The sequence below is a fragment of the Platichthys flesus genome, chromosome 16 (genome assembly GCF_949316205.1).
Source record: "Platichthys flesus chromosome 16, fPlaFle2.1, whole genome shotgun sequence".
In the NCBI taxonomy this organism is placed as follows: Eukaryota; Metazoa; Chordata; class Actinopteri; order Pleuronectiformes; family Pleuronectidae; genus Platichthys; species Platichthys flesus.
In genome coordinates this window covers 11,255,821-11,272,805 of record NC_084960.1, presented here as the reverse complement: position 1 = coordinate 11,272,805, position 16,985 = coordinate 11,255,821, and the positions used below count along the sequence as shown (strand labels likewise).

The 16,985-nt window shown below is 40.9% G+C and overlaps 4 protein-coding genes across 6 annotated transcripts; all 4 read right to left on the bottom strand.

The window, feature by feature from the left end:
- Nucleotides 1–87: 87 nt before the first annotated feature.
- LOC133970923 (hsp90 co-chaperone Cdc37-like) lies at nucleotides 88–4,836 on the bottom strand. Its single transcript, XM_062408080.1, has 8 exons — nucleotides 4,478–4,836; nucleotides 3,919–4,200; nucleotides 2,977–3,082; nucleotides 1,826–1,941; nucleotides 1,595–1,717; nucleotides 1,238–1,420; nucleotides 1,072–1,143; nucleotides 88–955 (listed from the first exon to the last, which is right to left on the bottom strand). Exons 1-8 carry the CDS (start codon nucleotides 4,583–4,585, stop codon nucleotides 815–817), a joined length of 1,131 nt encoding a protein of 376 aa, XP_062264064.1. The 5' UTR covers nucleotides 4,586–4,836; the 3' UTR covers nucleotides 88–814.
- Nucleotides 4,837–5,911: 1,075 nt separating this feature from the next.
- Nucleotides 5,912–6,944, bottom strand: cmc4 (C-x(9)-C motif containing 4 homolog (S. cerevisiae)). Of its 2 annotated transcripts, none has more exons than XM_062408081.1 (3): nucleotides 6,787–6,944; nucleotides 6,643–6,702; nucleotides 5,912–6,536 (listed from the first exon to the last, which is right to left on the bottom strand). In XM_062408081.1, exons 2-3 carry the CDS (start codon nucleotides 6,698–6,700, stop codon nucleotides 6,397–6,399), a joined length of 198 nt encoding a protein of 65 aa, XP_062264065.1. In that variant the 5' UTR covers nucleotides 6,701–6,702; nucleotides 6,787–6,944; the 3' UTR covers nucleotides 5,912–6,396. The 2 variants fall into 2 exon arrangements, with proteins under 2 accessions (XP_062264065.1, XP_062264066.1); XM_062408082.1 differs by having other exon boundaries at nucleotides 6,793–6,918.
- Nucleotides 6,945–7,618: 674 nt separating this feature from the next.
- On the bottom strand, nucleotides 7,619–10,533 carry LOC133971260 (vascular cell adhesion protein 1-like). 2 transcript variants are annotated; one of them, XM_062408543.1, is made up of 5 exons: nucleotides 10,407–10,533; nucleotides 9,112–9,378; nucleotides 8,482–8,814; nucleotides 8,143–8,397; nucleotides 7,619–8,056 (listed from the first exon to the last, which is right to left on the bottom strand). In XM_062408543.1, exons 1-5 carry the CDS (start codon nucleotides 10,456–10,458, stop codon nucleotides 8,049–8,051), a joined length of 915 nt encoding a protein of 304 aa, XP_062264527.1. In that variant the 5' UTR covers nucleotides 10,459–10,533; the 3' UTR covers nucleotides 7,619–8,048. The 2 variants fall into 2 exon arrangements, with proteins under 2 accessions (XP_062264527.1, XP_062264526.1); XM_062408542.1 differs by having other exon boundaries at nucleotides 9,112–9,405; nucleotides 10,407–10,504.
- A 1,319-nt stretch (nucleotides 10,534–11,852) lies between these two features.
- On the bottom strand, nucleotides 11,853–16,695 carry LOC133971110 (cell adhesion molecule 3-like). Its single transcript, XM_062408332.1, has 5 exons — nucleotides 16,478–16,695; nucleotides 15,579–15,854; nucleotides 15,161–15,487; nucleotides 14,778–15,041; nucleotides 11,853–14,504 (listed from the first exon to the last, which is right to left on the bottom strand). Exons 1-5 carry the CDS (start codon nucleotides 16,515–16,517, stop codon nucleotides 14,356–14,358), a joined length of 1,056 nt encoding a protein of 351 aa, XP_062264316.1. The 5' UTR covers nucleotides 16,518–16,695; the 3' UTR covers nucleotides 11,853–14,355.
- Nucleotides 16,696–16,985: the final 290 nt, after the last annotated feature.

Below are 16,985 nucleotides of genomic sequence, written 5' to 3'. Positions count from 1 at the left end.
AAACACACCAGATGGTTTTGATTTACTTTTTCTCATGTGGTTTCGAGCAGCAGCGACAGAATAGCGGTTTAAAGCATCAACACTGACAAGAATCAAACATTTTTATTTTTGCTGAGTTAAAATGAAGCTGTAATAGTCATGTTCATAATTCAGTGTGATAAACTCCGTTAGAAGCCGTAATAAAACCAGAGTGGACATGAATAAAGTCTTGATCAGTAAGATGATTCAAATCGATGAGACAATGCATTGCTCTTTATAATGTGACCCTTGATTGTAAACTCTTTAGTCTCTTTCAGGATCCTTTCGAATGAAGCCTTTGGTTTTCTAGTGATCTCAGACTTAATCTGCTCCAGAGAAGATCAGACGGGACAGCTTAGGTTAGCAATTGATTTACCCCTGTCTGAAGTGAACTAGCTTCATTACACTGAAAAAAAAACTACTATTAAAACTGAAGTTCCCTCGTAAACTACAAATCCTGTTTGAAGTACAAGCCCCTGAAAATGTATTGAATGTTTTTTTCAACTAAAACTGATGAAGCAGGTAGAAAAATCAACAGGTGTAGACAAATAATTGTAAGAATACAAATTTTAGCAACGTTCAAACAAATAAAACACCTAAACACAAGCAGCAGTTTATTTTCCAAGCAGGAGTTGCTGATGTTCACCGAACACTTAATCCCTTAAAACTCATCTTTATATATCAGAGAAGAAATTCCATTGATCCTTGGTTGGCAAACTAGTCATACACATAACGGAGCTGCAATACAGTCAGTAAGAACATTTGCAAGAGCAACAAATCATAACATCAACATTGATCATTCCTTCTTAGCTTCTTCCTGCTCCTGTTTCACCTCCTCATAGGTGGCATCCTCCTCTTTTTCATCCCCATCGTCTGTCTTGGAGTTGGGGACCCAGAGCCCCGATTCTATGCACTTCTTCATGATACCCTTCGCCTCCTAAAATATGTATAATCGTCACATTTAAACAGTGAATGCGTGAAACAGAAAAAAAAACATTTACTTATCTGAAATATATTTCCCATCTGGTCACAGTAAAAAACAAAGAAACCTACCGTTGGGTCCATTTTGCTAATAACATCTTGTAACATCTGGATGTCCTTCGAGTCAAAGCATTTCTGCATTTCCTGCAATTAAGGACGTAAAGATGAGGCGGTTTAAACTTACAGGAAAAAATGAAAAGAAGACAGTCCTGAGGATTCTTGGATCAAAAGAACTTACTTCTGGCAGGGACTCGTACACTTCGACAGGATCTAGCCCTCCTGGCCCGAGGCGCTTTTGACGTTCCTCTTCCTCATACTCCCTCATGGCCTTTTCAATGCGGATCTTTGCCCTACTGCGAACTCGCTCCTTAAATGACTCCAGCTCATCATTAAAAGCATCCTGGTACTGCTGATCTGCTGTCTGTAAATGACAGATATACACAATGAGTTGACATTTAAAGTACTTAGTTTCCTCTTCACAGTTCACTCACTGACTTTAGTTCCTCTGGTTCCATTGTTCCTGTAACGTTTTGGTCTGTAAAGGGACTACAAGCTATTTAATATGTTCTGTAGCGTCCAAACACTTTTAAATCACCTTAATCTTGGCGAAAAATTGACGGAAGCACCCGCGGGGATCCACCTTGAGGCTTTTGGCCAACTCTAGAATGAACTGCATGACGATGGTCTGATGAGCCACTTGCTCCATCAATGCATGTTTCTACAAAAAAAGGAAAACACTTTCAGAGGAGCATAATCTGTGCATCCTAAAATACGTATTGTGTAAGGAATATGCAGAAAACAGTGAGCCATTTCTTTAGTTGTTTACCTCCTCAACTTCAAGGTCAATGCACATGATGACCAAGTAGTTAGCAGTCTCCTCACATACAAGATGAGAGTTGTCAGAGAGGTACTTCTGGCTGTCATCCCAGCGTCGCATCATGCCTGTAGTAAAGATAGAAATGAGGTAGCGTCATTACTTTCACATACCAGTATACCATATAATGCAGTAAATAACAATGGCTACCTAGGGCTGTGAGCGGCACTGCGCGGGCCCGAGCACTTGTGATCTTGGGACTGGGCGAAACGGATCTGTGTTGCGTGTGTTTTGTAAACCGAGGGAAAGATAAACATGTCACGTCATGGGTCTGTCAAGCGGCGCTGAACCACGCCCACTAATCACGCATTACGGTCCACGCCATCAAGTGTAGATCACACGGTGAATATGTAATGTCAATCAAAATTAGGTTGTAATGACAATGTGTAGTGAGGTTAAAAAAAACATCCTGTTTCATGGTGAATCAGTCGGTAGCACCATGTCCCTGAGTTAGTTTTGACATATGGAGCTGTTAAGGCTGAGACTCTGATGTATTTTGTTGCTGATAGGACAATGCACATTGGAGTTACAACAACTTTTTGTACATAATGAAACGACACATGTGATTCAGCTATTTGGCCACGCCCATTCCATAAAACCATATGAACGTCCTCAGGTGGGGGCTGTTATTACACACATGTGGTTTGAGGGAGACTGAACAAAGTACACTGAAGTTACAGCAATTTCGTGTGTCACAGGGACAAGTTGAAATTGACGCCGTGCAACTAACACAGTGTTCGACAACACATGACTTCCGGCCCCGAATTTGATCTGATGAAAGCTCTAGGAGGAGTTTGTTAAAATATACCTCGTTTAAACAGCCAAAATGGCTACAAAATCCAAAATGGCCGACTTCCTGTTGCATTAATCAAATTGGTGCAAGAACTTTTATTTCAGTCCGGTCATGATAACCGTTTGTACCGAATGTCTTGAAGACCGGTTTAACCACAGTTGAGCAATTTTGCCACGCCCATTTCAATTACTCCAGAATACATACATTTTCATCCCGCCTAATGTGCGTGCAAAGTTTGGGAACAAAAATTGCAAAAGGCCCTTCGCACTGTCTGTGCTCAGGCCCTATTTAAAAAAACAATTATTCTTACCAAAATGTTTGATCTGCTTTTCATTTTTCTCCACAAAGGTTTTATGCTTTTGCTCTTTCTCCTCTTCAGTCGCTTCAGTTGCGTCCGGTATGACATTAACAACGCTCTGTGGAGGACAGTGACAGAGAGTAATCATGAACAATGAACCAATCTGTTCAAAATCTGAGAGAAGAAAAACATGGTTTTCAGAGATTCATTTAACTCTTAAACTTTTGTGTGTTTTAATGTATGATCTATTGTTAATTTCCCAAACAAACCATTTGCAAAGTCATTCACATGGAAGACAAAACGTGTAGTGTTACCATAAGAAATACACAGCAGCACTCCCAGTCTCACTACACAATCAGCTCCACAGCAACTAAAAGTCCTTCCAAAGCCCACTGGGCCCAAACACCTTCTAATCAGAAGCTGCAGAAATAAAATGGACAGGCTCATGGAGTGATGTTAAACAGAGATGTTGATGGCACAGAGCCAGGGCCAAAATTGAATAGAAAAAGCTCTTTTTTTTGGTAAACCATAAAATAGTGAGTTAGTTTACACAGCAGATCTCCTTGTTAATCTTAACCAGTATTAAATGGATTTTCTCAAGCGCCATCCCTCCACCTGGAAATCTGTTAAGTCGATTTAGCATAATTCTGCCATTACTAAGACACTTTGTGAAAGATGCTGTACACGTCAGGGAAGAACCGATTACATTTTGTTGTGGATCCAGCATTTTTCAATATTAATAATATCTTTCTAAATCATGGATCTTTCTAAAAAGAGTTTAGGGGACTGGTATTTATGACTGTGTACATTTTGGTGCAGATTCTAAATAAAAAATCTAGACCTAGTTAATGTGGTTTTATAAGCGTCTACTGGGAGTGTTTCTGTCTTTGAGTCAAGAAAAACCATAGTATACTGGAAGCCTCCCCCCACCACCATCATCATTCTCTACCTCACCTTGCTGAAACCCTCCTTGCTGAGCGTGTCCACGTTCCATGGCATCTTCTTCTCGTCCCGGATGTGCTCATCCCTCTTCTTCTCCCACTCCCGCGCCTCCTTTTTCAGCTTCTTCTCCTCCGCCTGGGCTTTGCTCAGCTCTGCTTTGGCATCGTCTGTTTCTGTGAGGGTCAGCTCCTGGACTTTCTTCTGGGCCTCTGCAAGCTTGCGTTTGCTCTCCGCGGCTGCCTTGTTTAATTCTTCCTGTTTGCTCTGGTACTCTTCCATTCGCTCCACCCGAGCCTGAGGGACAGATGTCATCAGATCAGTCACAACAACAGGGACAACGCGGGGATCTCCAACAGTGACTTTTAAGGTGAATATCCATGATGCACTATTTGCAATTATCGGGCTAAGTACAACAAAACAAGCTACTGCAATACAATCTTTTCTCGATTATAGGTTATACATCATCCAGTGGGGGTAGTAGAGCAGCTAACACCTCACACAGGACATGTACGAGCCCCACGTATACCCAAAAGAAAGAGCTTAACAAACCGATTTGTCTTAAAAGGTGTACCTGGTGTCTCCATCTGAAGAGACTGGGTGTGTCGATGTTCGGGTGGGTGTCATCTTCATCGTCCGACACCTCGATGTGGTCCCACACACTGTAGTCTATCCTGGACATGATGCCAGCGACAACACAGCACAAGCGGCGTTAGCTCGGAGTGTGACTTCGTGTGCAAACCCGACCTCCACTGGAGATTGAGTCAGAAAAGCAGCCCTCGGACGTAAGCTTCACTTTCTACAGGATGTGTGTTCGTGGGTCGGTGCAGCGACGGGCGGTGCTCAGCCGACACAGACTAAGATTGAGCTAGCTAGCATCAGCTAACGGGGAGACTGTACTTTCTAGAAAGAATTGCTGCTACTCATTTCCGTTTTACGTCGGCGCGTCAATGCGTGGTCAGCCTACGTCATCACGTAAACGGCGTTTCAAACCTCAGCCTCCAAAATGATCCCAAATTAAGATTAAGATTAATCAACAAATGGCCTCAAACCTGAATCTCTGTCAACAGTAGATAAAACCTGGACATTCTAAACTCAACGATGGAAGGAATTATTACAGGATTGTGTGAGTTTGGGCTTTGTGTTCATATTAAACTGGCAACTTTCATTCTACCAAGCAAAGTGCAAACTCCAAAGAATAACACCACCACAGTTCATCGCTTGTTGAAATTAACACGTTTTGTTTTTTGTTCTGAGGCAAAACTCTTTCATTATTTCTTAAGTTAACAATACATGAAGCATACATTTAAAGAAACATTTTTGTGAAAGCAATTTCCTTATTGAGAAAAATTTATATAAAGTTATACATTTTCATATCATTGGATTATTGCTATTTTTGTTGTTGTTTTAAACCTAATAACAATTATCATCGGCATAATTAGTTAAAAGAGTGATGGTTGTTGTTTTAAACTCTTCTTCGACAAAAACTTGATAAACAGTAAACATTTTTACACATCACAGGTAGATCTCATTATAATAATAATAACTATTTATAGAGCACTTTTCAAAATCTCAGGTTTCAAAGCGCTTTACAAGGGCAGTTTAGTAAAAACCACAGGGCTGGAAATCGATGGTACAGCAAAAAATTTAGGAATCACAAACATTAAAAGACAATGTCTTTTACTTCCTCACTGTACTTTCATGTGAGACTAATACATTTACAATAATAACAGTGCAACTCCTCATGTGACACAACAGGAAAGTCATGTCGATTCACATACCTGTTCAGCTTCGAGAGGAGTCCAATATTTGTAGGTGCAGCCCTCGGGTCCTATCAGCTAATACAACCTAAAAATAACCTGTTTGGGTTGGTCATGGGTGTGTGTCAGGCCTTTAACAAGTTACAGGTTCTTTACTACTGTGTAGCTCAGTGGTGACGTGCACAAACAAGCCTCCCTCACATCTGATGTGGGTGTGTGCGATGAAACAAAGACGCTGCACAAATCACTTCACAAAACTTCCCTTTAATAAATACATACTACATTGGACAGGTGGTGTCATGTTGTTGAACTCTTTGCTGGGACCGTGCCGGAGAGGTGCGACATTATTAAACAACACTAAGTTAAATTATAACATTAATATAGATTGCACTCATACTGTGGCTGATCTAAGCTCCAGTGTATTTCTGCAAGGACATGTCAAAAATAATGTCACCTGTGCATTCATAATCATCCACATTGTGCATCAGTTGCAATTAGGGCTGCTCAATAAATCAATACCAATAAGTATTGCAACATAATCTTCACCAATTAATATTCATGTAATGCTTAGGAGTCTTTAAATCGTGAGGATTATCGATATCGATTGATGAGAACATGTTCATCGGGATATTATTTTGACCGTATATCATTCAGCCCTGATGGCACCTTACACAGTAGTGGCTGAATGAGTGCAACACAGATACAGTGCCATTGTGACATGGCTAGAAGGCAGCTATGTGTGACTTCTCTTCTCCTCCGGGGGTTGAGTCTCCCTGAACCCGGAGCAGCAGATGGAGTTTCCGGCCTGAGTCTCGCAGCAGCGCCGCATCTCCCGGATCACGTCCTCACACATGCTCTCCACATACCTGTTGGCTGCAGGAGGAGGGGAAACATCGAGCAGAGGACAATGTTGACAACACATCATGGCACCCAAGTGTGTGTGTGCGTGTGTATATGTGTCTGTGTGCGTGTTGTGTACCTTGTAAACACTTTTGAATCTCACATGCTTGCTTTTGACACGGATCTTTCTGAGGCATGGCTGAAAGAAAACGCATTTCTTTTTAGAAAGTTGTTTTACCGGTTATAAACAAACACACACACACTGGGTGAAAGACTCACTCACCCCCACCTCTGTCCCTTCAGGGGATTTAGTAATAAAGTTATATCGCAGCCAGGTTCTGGATGATTAAAGGTCGCTAAGCTAACGCTAGCTTCTCACACCACTTCCTACCGGGAGGTGACTTTCTAATCAGGTGACACGTCGTTAGCCAATGATATAATGTCTAAAGGAAGTTCAACAGCGACATCTGGTGGTTTATTATATTAGATTCAACTTTATTGTCATTAAACATCAACTTTATTGTCATTGCACAATAATATATCGTATAAATAGATGGTCACCCGACAGGATCCTATGGAAACAAATTGCAACCTTTCTTACTGTAAATTTTTTTTTTAAATTCAGGTGTAATATTATTATTCATAGTCATTTCTGTTGCATTTCAAGTTTCGTAATATCAGCTTATGAATTGTATTATAAATATAATTATTATATATGTATATTATGTTGTATACCATATATATCATTTATACTTGGGTCATTTTATACAGTTGTAATTGGGATACATGTAAAGGTATTATAAGAGTGTGATCAGCTTAGAAATCAGAATAAATGGCATTTATTTGGTTGGTTGATGAGCAAAATATGTATGGTTTTTGATCCAAATCATTCATATGTTTATTTAATTCTGAGAAACAATTCCGCTTTACTATGGAGACAGCCCCCCCCCCCCCCCCCAACAATTATTTGTTTTATAATTTTAAGTCATACAAGTCAGTAGCAGTAAGCAGTTAATACTACTTTTACAATGTCAACAGTAATAAATGAAAATAAAAATGTGATTTTTTTATTTCAATTTTATTCATAAAGATAAGCAAATTAAGAAACAGTTCATATTTACAGTACATATCTTTAACATTGAGTATTAAAGTGACAGTATTTCATTTACAAGCATACATTAACAGTAATGTAGTCATAAGTGCTATATTATGTGTTGCTAATATTTAGTGCTACATGATAATGCTATTATTGGGCAAATAAGTGAAGCAAAAATATACATTAGATACAGGATATCACATGGAGAGCATTAACAGTAGACTGAAGATGAAAATAAATTCATGTTAAAATACTGAGATAGTAAATGGGGAATATAGTATATTCTGGTCTTTCTCTTTATGAGATCTGATTCTGGATGAAAGCAAGATCCTCATAAATATCTGTTGAGTTGTATTAACGTATTGTCATTCCTGTCTCCAAAGCAGCAACAGTAAAAACCCCTTGTATCTCCAATGTGGTCCTGCGATCCCATCTGAAGATCACTCGTTTCAAACGCCTGAGTGAAAGAAAAATAATATGCAGGTTAGGACTCAGAGGGCAGAGACGACTTGCACATAAGTTCTCATCAGAGTTCCCCTCCACCTTTAGTCTTGGCCTTGACAATGAACTGCTTGCTCTTCTTGCCCAGTGCATTGGAGGCGGTGCAGATGTAGGTCCCCGGGACCAGTGAGGAAAAGGTAAGAACTGCCTCGTCCTCCATCGTCTCCTGCGTATGATGGGAGGACTGCCAGCTGTACACCGGGGTGGGATTTCCCGTGGCAGTGCAGTTTAAGGAGATTTCAGCGCCCAATTTGAGATCAAGCACTTCTGGTTCAGGACTGAGGAACATCGGGGGAACTAGAGAGGAGATCAAAGGGATTAAATGCACCAGGGCGCTTGTTAAACATATGAAAGTCTTTTTGAAATAGTGGGAAGACTCACAGTACACAGAGGCATTGAGAGGCTCGGAGGCCACAGTGGGAGGTGGTTGTGGTCCCTCTGGTCCGAGCTCCAGCTCTGCCACACACCTGTACTGCGCTCCGTTCTCTGCTCTGGTCGGCGTGACGACGAGGATGGAGGACACTTGGACAGGCGAGGAGGACGTGAGGTCAGCGAAGGAGTGGTTATACACTTCACTCTGCCCTCTGTACCACCTCAGGTTCAGATACTGAACAGGAGCAACATTTTGAACCTCGCAGAGCAGCTGGTACTCCATTCCCTCCACCATGTGGCCCGTATGGTTCACAGGCCGGATGGAAACACGATCCGGGGTTTCTGTATGAAGGGCAACACAGAGTTCAGGGCGGTCACACATTTGTATGAGTTGCCCGCCGGCTAGATGACATCACATCACTCCAATCCTGGCTTCTTGTTTGGTTTAGAACTAATTGCCTTGGTCTCGGCAAAAACATCATGGTCACCCTATTTGAGGCAGCTTGCAGCGATAGATTACCCCTGAATATCCTGTGTCTGCTTTGTCTGTCAAAGCACTTTGTAAAACCCTATTTTAAAATTGATGAGCAAATAAAGTTATTATTTTTTACTACACAATTAAAAGAAGGTGTGACTCACTGTATAGGACGAGATTGAGTTTCTCCTCACACTGTCTGGGAGCTGTGAAAAACACCCCATAGCAGATGGGCTCCTCTATCCAGTCGATGAGACTGTCTACCTTCCACTGGATGGAAAGGTCCTGCTGGGTGTGCGAGGCGCTGATGGTCGACTCCCACCCCAGGACACGCACCGGGCGGGCGGCCTCACAGCTCACCGTCACCGGCTCCCCGAAGCCCACCACGACCCTGGAGGGCTTCAGGATGAGGGAGCAGCCTTCACCTGACACTGAGACACACAGCAGCAGTGTCACCACTAGAGGGACGTAAGGCAGTACAATCATGTGTTTGTACTTTACTTTGTTCATATATTTACAGCTACTTTTCACTTTTACTCCGCTAAATGTATCAGCACACATCTGTATTTACACTCGAATAATATTCTTACATGTTCACACAAGTAGCCTATAATCAATAATGAGAGGGTCATTCCACCAATCCAATCAGATCAATAATCAAAATTAAGAATAGGCTCCACTTTTAAGTTATTTATATGAATGCTTTCAGGTGAGTCTCATTATCTGTAGCTTTATTTACTAATATGACAGAGTCTGTATTATTCAGTATTAAACAAAATAGGCAGAGTCAACTGCACTAAGGAATAGGCTAAACTCTACAACTTTACATACTTCTATACTAAAGTATATTTAAAAGCAAGTGTTGACCTTTACTAGAAAAAAAGTACTTTAAAAAGTCAGTTTTTCTATGTAATTGTATTTTTACTCAAGTAAAAGGTCTGAGTACCTTCTTCACCACCACCGAATACTTTCAATTCATCGTGACAAATAGGCTGCCTATATGCACCTATTGTGTCTTTAAAACACAAAAGAAATCCTGAAATATGTCCGAAATACACACAAGTGTGTCAAGAAAACAAAATGTAACATACACTATGTAAACCTACTTAAGGTTCAACAACAGAAGGCTGTAAACGGCAACATGCACATGCATATTTACAATATAATTGTAATTGCCTGTCAACTGTTATAGAATATCGTGTTACCACCAAAACACTATTAATAATATTAATAGAAAGTAAATATCTTTTTCAACATTAAGCTAATTACTGAGGATTATAAGGAGATTCAGCTTTCTACATTAAAAATAAAGCAGTGCTTTAACTTTCTGTAGCACTGTTGTTTGTTACCATCACCAACTAGAGTTCATTGTTTTCCTATTTTCAATACAACTACTGCACCAAACATCATCTTCAACTCAAACGAGTGAAGTAAAAACAAATTGGCTTCGACATCTTACCTGAGCAAAACATGTAAAGCGTCAGAATCCATCTCACAAAGTTGTTTCCCATGTTATTCTCTGCACCGAGCCGTCGATTAAAAAAGGGGTGAGCGGAAAAAGAAAACTTGAACTGAGCTTGGCAACTCTGCAGGGAGCTGTGCTCGAAACAAAAGGGCCCCAGTCGTCCCAGCTGACTTTGTGGGTGGGGGGCAAAAGGGAAAAGAGGGAAATTTAACAGGTGGCAGCGGCCTCTAGAAAAACACACAGCCCGATCATGTGTACGTAGTGATCTCATAAACATTATAGCAGCAAAAGTGTAGATCCACAAACACCACAGCATCTGTGTAAACACGAGGGGTTTGAACATATAGTACAATAACACCAAAGTAAGATTAATACGTATATACATTCTCTATTTTCAGTGTCTGGTACATTGCAGAGCAAAACATGTTGCATTTAATGGATAGTTGACAATTTTAAGTTATCTCTTAAAACATGATTATTGTATATAACTGCAATAATCCCTTCCCTCTTTGCAATTCTGTGGCTAATGTATAAACCATTTCACTGTAAACATTCCCATACTGCGGTTGTCAGTTTTTTATTTATATTTACTTACATTTCTAAGTATTGCATGTTTACTTATTTCTTGACTTTACTGATGTCTATTCTTGACTGTCCCCTTTGTTCCTGTAACACGCCAAATTTCCCTGCTGTGGCACTAATGAAGATACATCTCATCCCATCATAATTATAGGTTATATTACAATTATAGATTATAACTTATGTCTTATGTATCATGTTATGCTTTGATAAAGGTAAAGTCACAAAATTATCCATTCCTCTATAATCTCTAATGTGATTGTTTGTGTCAACAAAACCACATTAATCTGATCTAAACTTTGTTTTATTGATTATACTGAGTCAAAGCTATGATATTTCTTGTTTTTCTCTCTACATACCAGTCTAAGGTGTGGCTATGGTCCGCTTTCTGACCACTTATGTCTTATCCTTTTGTTTTCAAACCGTGTCTGGCTGTGTGGACCAAAGTCTGTTTTCAGTTTTGCACGCATGCTTGTCTCCTGTTGCTCCTGAGCCTTGTGAGATCCCAGCAGGCAGGAGGCACTGGTGTTGTGCAGCATGAAGCTCTGCAAGACTCACACTGTGACCAGAATGCTGTGCTGAATATCAGCTGCAAGTGCAAGTGAGCAAGTAACCAGACGCCCTTCGGTATATTTCTGGAGAGCACAGCTGGGAATCTTGATTTAAAGATTACAGTACATGCTTGTTCCATCTTCTCAGGCTTGACAGAAATGTGTGTTAGCGATAAAACTTTTTTTCTCCCGTGACAGATTGAGCTGATATCCCCTGCCAGGTTGTTATAGAAACGCAGTGCATACACAAACAGTGCTTTCTGGCAACAGCTTCAGTGGGAATGACAGCAGCTGAACATAAAGAACATGGTTTCAGAAAAGAAAAAAAAATAGGTTTATATTGGCAACCGAGTGCAGGATAACAAACACTCTCCTTTACATTCACTTTGTTCAGTGCTAATTAGTATGGCAGCCTCAGCACTGTATAATGCAAGCCAGATTGAATGAGAGAGAGAGAGAGAGAGAGAGAGAGAGAGAGAGAGAGAGAGAGAGAGAGAGAGAGAGAGAGAGAGAGAGAGAGAGAGAGAGAAGGGGGGACACTCTGGTTGACAAAAGGTGGCAGGGAAACAAAATAGTCAAGAACTACACTGGTTTGACTTCGCCTCAATCAGTATTCTGCCAAAGGATGTCCCTGACGGAGCAGCTTGTTTTATCTTATGCATGACGATACCTCATGTTCTCGACCAGAATTTTTTTTTAGAACAATGAGGTTGACAAACGAAAACCAGCCTTTGGCATTTTTTTCAAGAATCTTTACTCGTACATCAGACAGACTTCAGGATCTAGTGGGTCATGAGTTCAATTTCAATAAAGCATCACGTATGATATTGTAAAAAAAAAAAAATGGCACAGACAATCTCAGTGCAATTATAATTCAACATTCTAGAGCTGTACCATTGTATACATTTAAAAAAAAAAGAAAATCACATGGTAATACAAATTTACAGAGAATAAAATGAGCAATCCAAAACTGACTACAGTAATTACAAAAATAGAAATATGTTATTTAAAGCACCATTGAGCAATTACTGTAGTGTAATCGGGGTATTCAGTTTAAAAAAAAGGAACAAAATGTACCTGAGTGGATAAAACCCTCCATTTGGCCTTGGTCTTATAACACAGAGACAGAAGAACTTTGCACAAAGCTGACAAACCCACTTTCCTGAACATATATATAGTAATATTGCAATATATATTCTTCTTTTAACTCTGTTTTAGTACCAATGTGCAGTCCATTTTCAAGTTCATACTAATCATCATAATAGTTGCCATCTTTGTCATTTTGTGCTTGAGTGGTAACAGAAGTGGGTCTATCAGAACTTTCTGTGCTGCAAACTGCTGGTCAGTGCAGATAAGAGCGAGTCTCTGTCCACACTAATGTGGATATTTGGCAAAGTGAATGTATTCCTCTGTTTGGGCCTCTCGTCCACAAGCAAATAGCATTTATGTCACTGTCTAATAGAGATTTTCCAAAACACCTTCCAAAGTACAGGTTTCGTGTGTACGTGTATAACTGTGTTTCGGAAACAATGATGTCAGAACTTATTTTGGGCATATCTACTGTTGGTTAGTGTATTAGTGTATATTAGTGTATCAACAATAACCATGGCGGTTATATACCACTTTCTCTAAAGCTGCTTTCAGACATGCACAGAACTCCGGAGATCCTCTGGAGGACGTGTGTGTTTAAAGCGAATGTCAGAGTGAGAGCCTCTGGAGTTCCTCCGGACCTTCTCTGCTTAGCCCCCTGGTATAAAGTCTCCTGCTGTGTTGTGTGAATGGAAAACAGTTGAGAAAGTCTGGACCCGATTCTCCGGAGATCCTCCGCAGGACGTTTTGTTACCACTGCTACGTCTAATTGCAAATCAGTAGCTACATTTAGCATTACTGGCCTTCAAAGGTGTCTGCCTTGCTCACTGCTAATTGGAACGCAGCTCACTGAGCATTCTCACAATGTTGAAAGGATGGTTGATGTCCAACGACCACTGGCCCAGCATGGTTGTTTGAGTGTTTAAAGTCATTTTTTTTTTTAAACAAATGTTGTGTGAATGGAGATTCTTTAAAGAACAAAGAAATTATGAATTCAAAAACATACGTGCAATAGTACAGACAAGGACCAAATATTTCAGTTAATCTTCCATAAAACTCAAAAAATGAGCCTAAACAAGCACAAAAATAAAATAGCTCAGCATAAGTGCAACAAGGATTTGATTCAGTCAGTGTTTACATGCACCCTTGTTACAGTCCAGATTTTGACATGTGCAGGGGATTTCAGGCCCGGCGGTGGAGAAAATAGAGAAACAATTACAGACGAAGTCAGACTCAATCGAGCTACAACAAAGTAGTGTGAGAAGTTTCCATTGTATTGAAACTTTGTATCCGACACAGGCACACAAACACATTTCGCAAATAGAAAGATATTAGATAGATATTGTAACAACAACAGACTCACAAGGTAACATTTGCTTCCAAAATAGGCATCGGGGAAAGATCATGATTACTGACCTGCTGCATGTACACCAGGTTATTACAAGGCATTAAAACTCCATGTCGATGACCTGCGTACCCTGCTTTCTAGAGTGCATTTGACATACTCTTTTGTTAATGCAAAAATTTTGATTAGTGGAGCTTTGCAGATAGCTGATGGGATTATGTCATCTTAAAGCTACGGCGGTAATGCAAAAGCAGCTGTCCACCAACTGAGCATGCAGAGGACACCCAACCCATAGATCTTTAAGAAGCATGTTCACCAAAACAATAAAAAGGATCAAATTGATTGCGAAGCCATGCAAAATGTTCACAAAAAGTGAGCCTTATACTGGTCCTGATGAGGTAGGTTGATAGCTGCCTTTGTTGAGTGAACATGTGCCATCGGCTTTCACAAAATACAGACCAGCAAGGATGAGGACGACTCCCAGGAACCCAAGCGCTCCAACTATGGCTGCAAAGGTTGTTCGATTCCCTGTGGGAGATGGGAGTGTTTCTTTTTATTACATTCTGTCTCTCTCTCTCTCTCTCTCTCTCTCTTGTTCAGACTTGTTCAGATTTTCTCTGTTTCTGATAAACCACACCGCCCATGATGAAAATTAAAACAAAGAAAACCACTAATAAAATCCCAGCCGTGGTTCCAGCGCGGCTACCTGATGGAGAACAACAGCATGAGGGATTTATAGAAAGATTTCTTTACTGCAAGACAATGACCGAGTAAAACAAAGTGAGAAATGGCATGACTTACTTGGAGCTTCGACTAAGGTGAAGTATTTGGTCGTGGTGCCCTGGGGGTTAGATGCTGTGCAGCTGTAGGTCCCTGGAAACTGATGGGACCGGGCTAGGATGAGTTGATTCTTATTTGGATTCATGTCAGTCTGTTGTACGGGTGGTGGGGAATGCCAACTGTACTCCAGGGCTGGGTTTCCTGTCGCACTGCAATTTAAAATTATTTTATCAACAGCTGGAACTTCCAGGGTCTCATTTTCAGGCTGGTCGAAGGTTGGTGGGTCTGAGGAGGCACATGAAATTAAGATTCAGACATGAAGAGAAAAATAACGAGAAATTAAAAAATACCTTCTGAGAGAGGCAAAACACGGCAAATATTCTGTGAAGGTGCAAAGAACTCACACTGTACAATCAATTCTTGTGGTGCTGAAAGCTTTGAGGTATCTTGTAGTCCTGGTGTCAAGAAGTTAAGTTTGGCTTCACACCAGATCCGAGCCCCGTTATCAGCTCTATGGGCGATCAGATCGTAAACTGCTGATACATTGACTGGCTCCAGGCTGGCAACACTAAATGTATTAGTGGAGACTATCTTATTTCCTTTGTGAAAAAGTAAAGAGAGGTTTCTGGCTGGTGCAACGTTGGTAACAATACACTTCAGGGAACGCTGTTCGCCCTCCACCATAGAACCCGGTTGACTTAGCTGTGGCATGGACACACTGTCTGGCATTTCTGTAAAAAAATAAAGGAAAAATGTTTAACGAGAACTTAGTACCATCCAAAAACATTTGTTTGTGTTAAACGTCGACGCAGTAAGACTTACTGTACACGGTGACTGGCAGGCGTTTTGTGCACTGAGATTTATCATTGAGATTGACGTAGCACTGCGGAGACAGTTTCCACAGACTAACAGACGGGATCACTAAGGTAAGAGAGGTGACCCCTGGTGTTAATGGTATGCCATTTTGTTTAGACTCCCAGCCCATCCCAGCTATCTGGTTGAATGATGAGCTGCAGTTGACAGAGAACGAGTGTCCGTATTCCACCACAATGCTTTTGGGGCTGATCTCAGCTGAACACTGGGCACTCACGAGCGTTCCTAGAAGCACACAGGAGGGATCATGTTGAAAACTGCAAGCGGCCATGTACAAATCGGTATTTTGTATAGTATGAAACTTCAGGGACAGGATGATTAAACAGACATTAGGAACACTGTACACTTTATTAACTATTTCATCAATTTCCTTCAGGATCAATGCATTATATCTATCTATTTACCTATTTATTAATATATCTATCTATCTATCTACCTATTTATTAATATATCTATCTATCTATCTATCTATCTATCTATGGAGAAAAACAAGAAGCCCCCCCCCCCCCCCCCCCTGTACCCCACGCTGCTGCCCTGTTCACCAGACATTGAGAGTCGGGGATGAGATACTTCACTAAAGTTTGATGAAATAAAGTAAGTTATAAAACCCACGAGATGAGTCAACAACAACATCTGTTCTACGGACACGTCCAGTGGAGCCGATTCATGTCCCCGGAGACGAGCGAGCAAAATGCGCCTCGCAACAAATCCGCGTCATTAAACACACGCACAATGGGCGTAGGCCAGCCTGCAGAGTTACCGCTCTAAAGTCACGATCTGGCCTAAACTACGTTTCTTACATACATGTAAATAGCCTGTAAGGAAAATAAACAGGACCAAACATTTACCTGCACTCGCCAAAGAACCGACGAACACGAGCAGCCACATGTTTATTGTTTAGTCCTCGACACCCTCACGACTGAATTCAGTAAATAAACCCTGGAGTGTTTCTTCAATCCTTCGCACAGATGTCACAAATGTTTCCTTTCACTTGAGGGGAATCGAGATTAGAAAGTCCCGAAAGTAAAAGTATAACGGTGCGTTTACAGGTTCCTCGTACACTTCTGTTGCGCTCGGGATTATCCTGGTCAGAAGGCAGTGGCAGCCTAGTTCATTTGTTTTCGGGTGGACTCAAAACTAGTGGTTTGAAGTAATAATGCCCGCTATCTTATCGAGAGTTACGTGGGAAAATCAAAGGGACCTAACCTGTAACCTTCCCATGTTGTGAAATAAATTACTAGCAGACGAATGTGTAAGTTGCCCCAAAAAGCAACAGCCCAGTTATCTTAAATACTTGTATAGAAATGTCTGTAGTTGCCATATTTCCCACGGGCCCGGAAGGCAGCATCAAATAAA

Coding starts and splice junctions, on each gene's coding strand:
- LOC133971110 (XM_062408332.1), bottom strand. CDS start 16,517: ATGTGGCTGCTCGTGTTCGTCGGTTCTTTGGCGAGTGCAG. Junction 15,855..16,477: donor CGGTTCTTTGGCGAGTGCAG/GTAAATGTTTGG, acceptor GTGTGCTTCTAG/GAACGCTCGTGAGTGCCCAG. Junction 14,505..14,777: donor CACCTTAGTCGAAGCTCCAA/GTAAGTCATGCC, acceptor CATCTCCCACAG/GGAATCGAACAACCTTTGCA.
- LOC133970923 (XM_062408080.1), bottom strand. CDS start 4,585: ATGTCCAGGATAGACTACAGTGTGTGGGACCACATCGAGGTGTCGGAC. Junction 4,201..4,477: donor TCTTCAGATGGAGACACCAG/GTACACCTTTTA, acceptor TCTGTCCCTCAG/GCTCGGGTGGAGCGAATGGA. Junction 956..1,071: donor TTAGCAAAATGGACCCAACG/GTAGGTTTCTTT, acceptor TACATATTTTAG/GAGGCGAAGGGTATCATGAA.
- cmc4 (XM_062408081.1), bottom strand. CDS start 6,700: ATGCCTCAGAAAGATCCGTGTCAAAAGCAAGCATGTGAGATTCAAAAG. Junction 6,537..6,642: donor GATTCAAAAGTGTTTACAAG/GTACACAACACG, acceptor CTCCTCCTGCAG/CCAACAGGTATGTGGAGAGC.
- LOC133971260 (XM_062408542.1), bottom strand. CDS start 10,458: ATGGGAAACAACTTTGTGAGATGGATTCTGACGCTTTACATGTTTTGC. Junction 8,815..9,111: donor ACTCAATCTCGTCCTATACA/GTGAGTCACACC, acceptor CCCTTCATACAG/AAACCCCGGATCGTGTTTCC. Junction 8,398..8,481: donor TCTCAATGCCTCTGTGTACT/GTGAGTCTTCCC, acceptor TCTCCTCTCTAG/TTCCCCCGATGTTCCTCAGT.